Genomic DNA, 11,607 nt, shown 5'->3' on the forward strand with positions numbered 1-11,607 from the left:
TATGTGAATGCATTTGGAAAAGTAAAAATAGCTAACATGCTAGTATTTATTGAGACTTATCACGTGCTGGACAATTCTAAGCATTTTACATGTATTTACTCATTTCCTAAATATGGGAAAGTAGGCTCAGATTATTTGGATTACTTGAACAAGTTCACAGAACTAGGAATCCCCTGAGTACACAGCCTAAACCACTACTTCAGACTGCTTCCCACTACCCTAAATAGTACCTATTGCCATACAAAGTGTCACAAGGATAGAAAACCAATGATCTGTCTTCTGGTTACCTATAATACACTTGAAGAGTCAGATAACAGAGAGAACCAGATAACAGGATAGATAACAGAACTAAGCTGAGTGTTGAAAGATGGATTGGGCAGGATCTTGCTTTCCAAACTGGCAGAACATCAGAACCATTGGTGCAGAAGGAGTGAGTGCAAGCATGAGGGTATTCACAGAGCAGCGAAGGAACTAACTTGATTCAAGTGAAAAGAACTTGGTGAAGACTCATGGGAGACAGAAGTAGATGTGGGAATCAATAACGTGGGTTAATGAGTAGTTTGTGTAGCACTTACCACAGATGTATATACACATTATTGTTTGTTTGGGTCATGTCAGTTTCCCCCGACCAGACTATAAGTTCCATGAAAGTGGGAACCATATCTGGAGATTTTTTGTGCCATGTCTCCTCAATGCCAAGTGCATTGTCTGACACGTGGTGGGTGCTCATTAAATATCTGTTGAATACATGTATCAATGGGTAAATAAATAAATAAATAAATAAACGCTAGATGGTAGATAAGGAACTGCCATAGCTGACCTTGCATGTCCCGTGAAGGAATACAGACTTGATACAGCTGCAAAAAAAAAAAAAAAAAAAAAAAGAAAAAGAAAAAAGAAAAGAAAAAAAAAAGAAAAGAAAGAAACCAGAGCCCATGGAGGGTGTTTGAGCAGGCCGAGGTGGCACAAGTGGGAATGAAAAGGCAAACATAAGGGCTATTTCAACGTGGGAATCAATAACACATGTACTCTCTGCTGTGCACTCGCCATCCCAGCCGTCCCCTGGTAGACGTTTCTCCACCAGCTGCAGGTTCTGTCACGACACCAATTTAATACAGAAAGAATGCGAAGAGACTACGGGCCAAAATAAAAAAGAATTATTTCTTAGTTCTGTGGAAAACCCAGCAGTGGTATACAAAAGTCCCATGGTCTCAAAAGTCTCCTTTCTCTTTTCTTTATTTGTTTTCCCTACACAAAATGCCACATTTTTTCCAAACAGCTCTGGTTTGGCAAAATTTAATTGCCTGTTTGGGATGAGGTCCCTGAAACTCTCAGAAGTTAATTATTTCTTTCTGGTGAAGATCAGAAACTTTGAACTCTGAGCGTGAGATAAATGATCTGGTAGCACTTTGGAACCTCAACTTATTTAAGTTACTGAGAAGCTCATCAACTTGCTCCCTGCATTTGGAATTGAATCTGGAAGAGAATTGGACCCCAGACATCATGAGTAGGCTGAGGATGTAGGATTTATAGATTTAGTTCAGATCAAAGTATGCTCCCAGAGATAGAGCTCTGATGACAGCTTCCAGATAAACATATACATCGGTGGATTTTGAACCTAGATGAAGAGGAGTAATGGCACAATTGGTATAAACCAAACTGCTCAATGAAAGGCAGGTTCTATTAGTTACATTTTCTGGATAAGTAAGGGGTAACAAAAAGGCTTTTGGGCTTCAACTCCAGTAGGATGCTTTGGAAACAGGCTGAGTCTGTTTTCCAGCTTTAGTGGGTAAAGTGATTGTCATTAGGTCTTTTGCTGACAGAGGGATGCAGAGTTTCTCGGAGTCTTCAAGTTGCATACTTTCACTCTCCAGCACCGAAAATAGGTGGTGGGGAAAGAGTAGGAAACTGGGTAGGGTCTGTACAGAGCCCTGGACATCTCCTGGAAGTCATCCAGTTTAGTTTAAAGCCCTGGGTGCAGCATGGTTTATTATTTCCCTCTTTTTTTAAGTAAGTGGCAATTTGGTTTAATTGTGTTCCAGTTCATCAAGATAAAATAGTAGTAGATAGATAAGCATTTCAGAGAGGCAAAAGGTGTCTAATCCAGCAGATTGAAAATTGAAACAACCTAAGGGTCTTGATGCTTAACATTCAAATGAGCTCAATCCTCCTTATGCTACAACTTTTCTGAGGCAGACTGAACAAGGATGTATGTGGGTCAGACATCAGTGAAATAAATGTTTGCCTAAGAAATTAAATAATTAGATACCATCACCAAGGGCTGCATACCAAAGTGTTTGGCAATTGCAATTTGACTTAATCCAAAAGAATCTTCGTCAGAGGTCTCCAAGCATTTGGGAGTTTGAGAAGCTGGAAACGCTTTGGAATCTCACCATGGAAGTTTGCATAAAGATCTTCACTGTTCCAAACCTGACAATTTGGAAAACTTTCTTTGGGGCATTCTCATTCTACTCCATCTACTGGTACTTGAGAAGGGCCTTCAATGGTGAGTCATTAAGAAGAAAAGGCTCCAATTTCTTCCCTCCCTCTTCCAACTTATTTTTTCCCTCTAACCATTTATTAGATGTGGTCAAACTCCAGGAAGTCAAAGGGCAGCCATTAGTTGAAAGGAAAGTTAGGCTGTATAAATGATTGCAGGTGACAAGACTAAAATGGGAAATATGCTGGGTCCAGTTTTCCAGGAATGTTTTAATAATTCTAGGATGAGACGATCAACATTGTCTTTGGAGGGCAAGGCCCAGACTAGTGAAAAATAGCCCCTTCAATTAAGAGGCTGAATAGCCTTTAAGTGTGAGAGGGAAACTGACATCAATTTTAAGTTCTATGGGTCCAAACACAGTACTAATGGAGGCAAGGTCATGGGTTCGATCCCAAGAGCTATCAGTTAGCTTAACACCATATAAGAACAAGTCTTCCCAAGGCCATAGACTGATTACCAATTTTTAGTCAAACAGCTCATCAATTTATTCTACTGGGCTCATAGAAGACTGAGGGATAAATTCTTAATAAACCTCCCCTCCATATCAGAGAAACAGAATACACCGTTCAGCTCATTAGGAATCACTGAGTCTTATAAAAGAGAATAAAGGGGCGCCTGGGTGGCGCAGTCGGTTAAGCGTCCGACTTCAGCCAGGTCACGATCTCACTGTCCGTGAGTTCGAGCCCCGCGTCGGGCTCTGGGCTGATGGCTCGGAGCCTGGAGCCTGTTTCCGATTCTGTGTCTCCCTCTCTCTCTGCCCCTCCCCCATTCATGCTCTGTCTCTCTCTGTCCCAAAAATAAATAAAAACGTTGGAAAAAAAAAAAGAGAATAAAGATTTATTTATCAATATTTAATATTTAACAGCAAAAGCAGTGTGTTTTAAACAGTTCTAGGAACAACAGAGACCTGTAAAGGGCATATGAATCAGCTGTCTACTTCTATGCAAAACCAGCCTGCCCATCATATTTCTAGATATTCTACTGTGGATAGAATTATCTATCTACATGTGGATTATCTACATGTATAGATAATTAGTAGTTAGATATAGACCATTCAAAGACAGTTAGGGCATGAGTATACTAACTTAAAGTATAAAAGTCTTCAGGGAATTGTCTCATATAGCCATATGACTCTCATCTTTCTTCATTTTCCCACTATGGAGATGATTATCTTGATTTTCACTTGCAAGGATAAAGGCAATCCAAGGGAAAACCTCTTTCTCAGGGTCCCATGATACATGAAGACAGAACTAGATTAGGTCTCTCAAGCTCTGCGGACACTCCTGTGAAGGCAACTCATCATACTCCCCATCCCTTGCATGTGTTTGCCACTTCCTAAGTGGCATACACTTTTCACTCATGGATTTGCCATTCCTATGTACTTCACCTGCCTGAGAGGCTGAACAAGGTAGAGAATGAGACACAGGGATAAGTTCTTAGAGGCCGGCACAGGGAAGTGGGGGAGTTATGGAGTCTTGTTTGCTAAAGACTTTTAAGAACAGGTGAGTCTCCCATTTCAGATGGTTAGAGAAATTCCATCCCTTATCAAACTCCTCCTCCAGTCCACATGCCTCTCCAACAATGGAGAAAAATGTAGCAGGTTCCTCTTGTTGTGGGAAGTGTTAAGGTTTGTTTTGTTTTGTCTTCATTTTAGCTGAGGGAAATGAGAGAATCTTAGCATGTTAGAACTAGATGGGCTCTTACAGATCACTTAGTTTAACTGGATTGCAAATAAAAATTTAGGCTAGTGAGGGGAAGAAACTTATCCAGACATATAGCCAGTGAGTAGCAGAAACTTCAAGGAAGGGATTAGAAAGAGAAGGGAGAGTTACTCTCATGAAGAAGCACATATACATTCAGGAGCGCTTGGCATATAAACCTCAATGTCAAGGGAAGAAGCAGATGGAGAAAGAGAGGTTGTCTTATAATATGGAACAAAGAGCTCCATTCACACACTCATTCATCAAATCATTCTTGACTACCTTCTATGTACCAGGCACTATTCTAAGTTTGGGACATACAGCAGTGAACCAAACAGGCAAAGTCCCTGACTTTGTTGAGCTTGAGTGTACATTCTAAATAAAAGAGACAATCAATAAACATAATTAATAGACAAAATATACCACGTGCTGGAAATTTTGATTATAAGGAGAAAAAAAAATGTAGGAAAGAAGGGTATAAAATTCCAGGAAGGTGGAAATGAACTTTTAGACACAGTGGTCAATAAAGGACTCACTAAAAAGACGCCCTGTGAATAAAGACCTGAGAGAAGTAAGATGGTGAGCCATGCAAGGATCTGGGTTTCATAAATATGGAGCAACACGATGGAAGAGAACAAAGGCTCTGAGAAAGGGATAAAGAGATGCACTGGGAGTATTTATGGAACAATGAGGAGGCCAGTGTGACTAGAGCAACGTGAGTGGGGAAAAGAGCAATGGGAGCTGGGGTCAGAGAGGTAATTGGGAGGCAAACCCTGTAGGGGCTGACAGGTCATAACAAGGAGATTGGTGTTCAATTAGGTTAAGATGGGAAGTTGCGGAAATTTTTTAATGGAAACGTGATCTGACCTGACTTACAATTTAACTGAATCACTTGAACTAAATGGGGGCAAGGCCAGACACAGGGAAACCAATAAGGAAGTTACTGACAAAATTCAGGTGGTAATGGCGATGGTTTGGAATAAAGGATGGCACTCCAGGCAGCAAGAGGAGAAGGTCGAATCTGGATAATATTTGTGACTGCCTATGACTGTAAATATATATTTATTCACTCAATATCTATCAGGTCCTTATGATGCCCCAGGTACCATACGACGTACACCAGTAGACAAAGCAGACAAGGTCCCTGTCCTCAGTAAATTTATAGCTGAGTGGGAGACAAATAATAAACAAGTAATAAAACTATTAATATAATTTCAGGTATTGGAATGTACGACAAGAAAAACATAAACTGAGGGGAAAGAGAGTGGTAGGGTGGAAAGTGAAATCCTTTTCAGATAGGCTGGTCATTCTAACCCTCTCCTTACCACCCACACTTTTTTTTTCAAGTTCATTTTATTTACTTTGATTTTTTTTAATTTTTTTAATATTTATTTATTTTTGAGAGAGAGAGAGACAGAGACAGAGCATGAGCAGGGGAGGGGCAGACAGAGAGGGAGACAGAATCCGAAGCAGGCTCCAGGCTCCAGGCTGTCAGCACAGAGTCCGATGAGGGGATCCAACCCACGAATCACAAGATAATGACGTGAGCTGAAGCCGGATGCTTAACAGACGGAGCCACCCAGGTGACCCTATTTTATTTACTTCGAGAAAGAGAGAGAGAGAAAGAGAGAGAGAACCAGAGAAAGGGAGAGAGAGAATCCCAATCAGGCTCCATGCTGTCAGCACGGAGCTTGATATGGGGCTTGAACCCACGAATCTTGAGATCATGACCAGAGCCGAAACCAAGAATCTGACACTCAACCAACTGAGCTACCCAGGTGCCCCTCCGCCCATTCTTTTAGAAACATCATGTTCGATTTTCATGCTCCTAACTGGTGCTCAGCAACAACAGCACAAAAAACACAGAAGAAGCTGGAAAACTCCAGCCAGGAATAGTAGCAAGTTTTCACAGACCTCAAAGATCCCATGAAATACTCCATTTACATAATATCAATTCAGATCAAAGAAGTATTTTTCAGCAGTTTATATCAAGCACTGTGGTAGACACTGGCACAATGGGAAAATGGAGGCATGAACAATTTAGGAGTGACCAACAGACACAAGAATAAGCAACATTTTAGTTAAGACTGTCAGAAGGTACCCTCTTTGTGGAGATTAGTAACATAAGCTGACTGAAGTTCAGTTTGGGAAAATGGTGAACAAGTAAGAGAAGCAGGAAGATGGCCTCCCTTTCCCTTTCCTCTCTTACTTGAAAAAAAAAAAAGCCCAAGAAGGTATCTGGTGGAAGAGGGATGGAGAACTGTTCATATAACTATTTTCAAAAGGATGGGGAATTTGCTGTTTTCCAAGGGAAGGAGGAAATTTCTAGCTTTGCCTCTGTTCTCATTATAGATATCCCGTTTGTATTCCTTACCTTTTGAAAAGGACAGAAAATGGTCCTTTTCACCTTAATTACTTCCACTTTTCTCACACCATCCCTCCATCTTTATTCTCATTCTTTTAGGTGAAATTAAGCAACTGCATTGGCACTCATCCACTGAATGGCCAACAGGAAGAATGGCCACGGATAATGCTACAGCGGTGTTTGAGTTTCTTCTTATTGGAATCTCTAACTATCCTGAGTAGAAAGTCACATTTTTCACCTTGGTGCTGATAACATACCTCAGCACATTGTTTGGGAATGGACTTATCATCTTTCTTATCTACATTGACCCCCACCTGCACACTCCAATGTACTTCTTCCTTACTAATCTGTCTTTCTTAGACCTTTGCTATGGAACCAATTCCATGCCCCAGGCCTTGGTGCATTGTTTCTCTACCCATCCCTACCTCTCTTACCAACGATGTTTGACCCAAATGAGTGTCTCCTTGGTCTTGGCCACAGCAGAGTGCCTCCTATTGGCTGTCATGGCCTATGATCATATGATTGCCATCAGCAATCCCCTGCGCTATTCCATGATCATGAATGGCCCAGTGTGTGTCTGGCTGGTGGCTACCTCATGGGGGGCATCACTTGTGCTCACTGCTATGCTCATCATATCCCTGCCACTTCACTTCTGTGGAGCTAATGTCATCAACCATTTTGTCTGTGAGATTATTTCCCTCCTTGAGCTGGCCTGTTCTGATACCAGCCTCAATGAGCTTATGATCCTCACCACAGGTATCTTCACCCTGCTCCTACCCTTTGGATTTGTTCTTCTCTCCTATATCCGAATTGCCACTACTGTCCTAAGGATTCACTCAGTCCGGGGTAGGCTCAAGGCCTTTTCCACCTGTGGTTCTCATTTGACTGTGGTGATAATCTTCTATGGGGCAGCCATCTCCATGTATATGAAACCTCAGTCCAAGTCATACCCTGACCAGAACAAGTTTATTTCAGTGCTTTATGGGGCTCTGACACCCATGCTGAACCCCCTAATATATAGCTTGAGAAACAAGGATGTTAAAGGGGCAATGAGGAAAATTATGGCAAAAAGGACATGAGCCTTCTTTGTTCCTAAACTTCTGAAATAAGTTTACATCCTCACTGATGGTGAAAATTGTTTAAAGGGTCTGACTTTCCCCTAGGTAGAGCCGGTGGTTATCACTTGAGAAGCTTCAGGACGTCCTCCCACCCCAAAACATTATCCCTACCAAGACTTGAATTTTCATTAGAGGCATTATTTTACTCTTTCTTTACATATAACATGTTAGTGGTCACCAGTTAGGTCACTTAACGTTAGGTAAATCAGCTTGTCAGAATCATTTCCTCACTAACAGCGGAGACATAAGTAGCAAGAGAATCTCCTATGACTGTTAGCAGGAAGCAAGACATAACTGAAATTGGAAAACAGGACAAAGAACGGTGTCATAAAAGACCAGAAGACAAATGTCAGAAACTTTACTACTTGACTGAGGGTAAGCCCTGTTGTGCAAGCACAATTTTCTTGCTCTGCTTAACCTCAGAATCATGAGAGAATTGTATCATAGCCATTTCCTACATTTGTGTGGAGTGGTTTTTCTCTTTTCTTGTTCTTTTTCAAACTTCTTTCAAATCTATTATTTTATTTTCTATTCCTAATATAGTTCTATGAAATTGTTAAGAAAGAATCCATAACTCCCCTCTGTTGATGAGGACAAAACAGAGGCCCAGAGGAGGAGTTGAGACTTGTATAAAGTCATACACAATTGGTAGTGGAATTAAAATTAGAATTTAGATCCCATATATACCACCTCTGAACTTTGTCAATATTGTCTAGAAAACTATTTGGAATTCTAGAATTACAAATGCAACTAACATTTATTGAGCACTTACTATATGCCAGACACTGAGCTAAGCTCTCTACATCCATTGTCACATAGAATTCTCACAACAATTCATTGAAGTAATGCTATTATCCATCCATATTAGAGATAAGGAAACCGAGACTTTTAGAGGCTAAGTGATTTGCCCATGGTGACAGAGCCAGCAAAAAGCAGTGCCAATATTTAAATCTAGGTATGGTTAATTTCAGATCCTATTCACTGTACCCACACTAGAGACCTTAGAGATTATATAATGAAGTGATTTTAATCAGCTTTATGGTGGCATCATTTGTGTACATAAACTTTACCCAATTACAGTATGTAATTTTATGAATTTTGACAGATGCCCACTGAATCAGCACACAATTCCATTGCTTCCAAAAGTTTCCTTGTGCCTTTTTGTAGACTACCCTACCCTCCGCCCCAAGCCCTGACAACCACTGATCTGATTTATTTAACTATATGGTAGTTTTGATTTTCCAGAATTGACAATAACTGGAATCATATGTGTATGTACTTTTTTGTGTATGGCTTTTCTTACTGCACATGCTTTTGAGATTCAGCCACATTGTTTCTTATATCAGCAGTTCGTTCTTTTTTATTGCTGAATAATATTTCATTGCACACACTTGCCACATTAAAAAAAATCCATTCCTTGTTGATGGATGTAATGCGGTAGCTTTTAAACTTTAGATCTCGTAGTCCTATGCATTCAGTTGTATGCCTGGAACCCATCAATGGAGGTGAAGCTTTCTGTGAACAATTTCATTTGAAAATGGAATTCTAAAAATAAAAGAAAAAGTTTCAGCAAAGAACGATCTACTACTAATCTGTCAGTTTTAGATGAGTTAGTTCAGAGGCTCAGCGAACAGTTTGTAAATTTCCCAGGATCATGAAACTTTCTGGAAGCAGATTTAGGCCTAAGACCCAGATACCCTGTTTACTGGACTCACTTTACTTTGGGCAATTCCACCAAACATGAAGAAGTCATCTCCCAAGTGGTCATGATGGAGAACCGAGACAAACCAGTAGGAGAAAAATACAATGCACAGCACACCTAGATGTGAAGCCAGGCATTACTGAGCAAGCAGTAAATTCCCCAGGATCATGAAACTTTCTGGAAGCAGATTTAGGCCTAAGACCCAGATACCCTGTTTACTGGTCTCACTTTACTTTGGGCTGGGAGTTGATGTGACACTGGACGGTGCTGCTAAGAGAGTACCCGACATACACAGGACCTGTGTCACACATGTACTCACTTAAATGCAGAGGAAAACAGACTGAATAAACGATTTATCAACATAGACTAACTTTCAAATAAATGCTACATTTATTCAAATTCCATCCATTGGATATTTTTTAATGTGTATGGTATTCTTAGCCACTGAAACCATGTTTTAATATCAAGAACAAAATAATTAGGGGGCACTTGGGTAGCTCAGTCAGTTAAGCATCCAACTCTTGATTTCAGCTCAGGTCATGATCTTACAGTTCATGAGATCAAGCCCCGTGTAGGGCTCTCCACTGACAGTGCAGAGCCTGCTTGGGATTCTCTCTCTCCCCCACTCTCTGCCCCTCACACCTCTCAAAAATAAATAAACCTTTAAAAATATATATTTAGGAAAAAAACAAGTAATCCCAATCTTTGTTCATTCAACAAATATTAACTTCCTACTTTCAACCAGACACTGTACTAGGTGCTAGGGCACATTTCATACTTTATGCAAAACGTATCTTACTATTAAAGTAAACATTTCAATGGAAACCAATTTGTCAATAAATTTCAGAAAAAAAAAAAAAAAAAAAAAAAAAAAAAATAAAGTAAACATTTCAAATTAACATTGTGAAATAGTTAAATTGGTGGAATCAATAAGATTTTTGGAGAAACAAAGTAAAGCACTCAGGGAGAGAGAAATTCAGAAACTAGGAGGCATGTTAAGAGTACTCATTTTATGAATAAACAAACAAAAAGCAGAGTCATACTTATAAATATAGAGAACAACAAATAAATAAGTAAAGCAAAGTGATGGTTTCCAGAGGGAAGGGAGAGGATGGGCAAAATGCATGAAGGAGAGTAGGAGATACACACTTCCAGTTATGGAATGAATAAGTCACAGGAATGAAAGGCATGGCATAGGGAATATAGTCAATGATACAATAGTGACACATGGTGATGGATGGTGGCTACACTTTGAGTACAGTTGACACACAGTGTTACATTAATTTCAAGTGTACAACATAGGAAGCATTCAACATCCCTACAGGTTAAGCTATGTTCACAAGTGTAGCCACCATCCGTCACCACGTACCATGGATGGAACTGGAGGGTATTATGCTAAGTGAAATTAGTCAGTCAGAGAAAGACAAAAATCATATGACTTCACTCATATGAGGACTTTAAGAGACAAAGCAGATGAATGTAAGGGAAGGGAAACAAAAATAATATAAAAACAGGGAGGGGGACAAAACAGAAGAGGCTCATAAATATGGAGAACAAACAGAGGGTTACTGGAGGGATTGTGGGAGGGGGGATGGGCTAAATGGGTAAGGGGCACTAAGGAAGCTACTCCTGAAATCATTGTTGCACTATATGCTAACTAATTTGGATGTAAATTTTTAAAAAATAAAAATAAATAAATAAATAAATAAATAAATAAATAAATAAATAGTAAAAAATAAAAAGGACACTTTCCCACCAGAAAAAAAGTACTAATTTTAATGACTCTGGCTTATGGGGGAGAAATACTCCACTCTCTATCACAGGTAAGTTTATAGCTTAAAATGAGAAGCATATTTTCACTAATGGTTCCCCTACCACAAAATGGTAGCTCTGTCACTAGGTGCTTGGTCTCTTTATTGATTTGCTGGTAGGGCACAGCCTACAGATGGACATAGTGGAATCTGGAGACAGGGGCTGTGGAATTGATTCTGCTACTAACTAGCTGTGTGACCTTAGTTATACCACTCTCTGGCCCTCAAATTTGCTAATTTATAATAGGAAGGTTGTGTTTTGTTACCCAAAGACCTTTCTAGTTCTAACATTCTGCATCTAGGTGTTATTTTATATAGATTTTCTTTCTTGTCTTAAAAAAATGGAATCATATTATCAATTTACTTTGCAACTTGCTTTTTCCACTTGGCAATATATCATGGACATTCCTC

General features: G+C 39.8%; 1 protein-coding gene across 1 annotated transcript; it reads left to right on the plus strand.

Annotated features, from left to right (window-relative positions):
- Nucleotides 1-6,717: 6,717 nt before the first annotated feature.
- LOC125156890 (olfactory receptor 13H1) lies at nt 6,718-7,644 on the plus strand. Its single transcript, XM_047843111.1, is given in 1 exon segment — nt 6,718-7,644. A coding segment is annotated over 1 exon segment (927 nt).
- Nucleotides 7,645-11,607: the final 3,963 nt, after the last annotated feature.

The sequence above is a fragment of the Prionailurus viverrinus genome, chromosome X (genome assembly GCF_022837055.1).
Source record: "Prionailurus viverrinus isolate Anna chromosome X, UM_Priviv_1.0, whole genome shotgun sequence".
In the NCBI taxonomy this organism is placed as follows: Eukaryota; Metazoa; Chordata; class Mammalia; order Carnivora; family Felidae; genus Prionailurus; species Prionailurus viverrinus.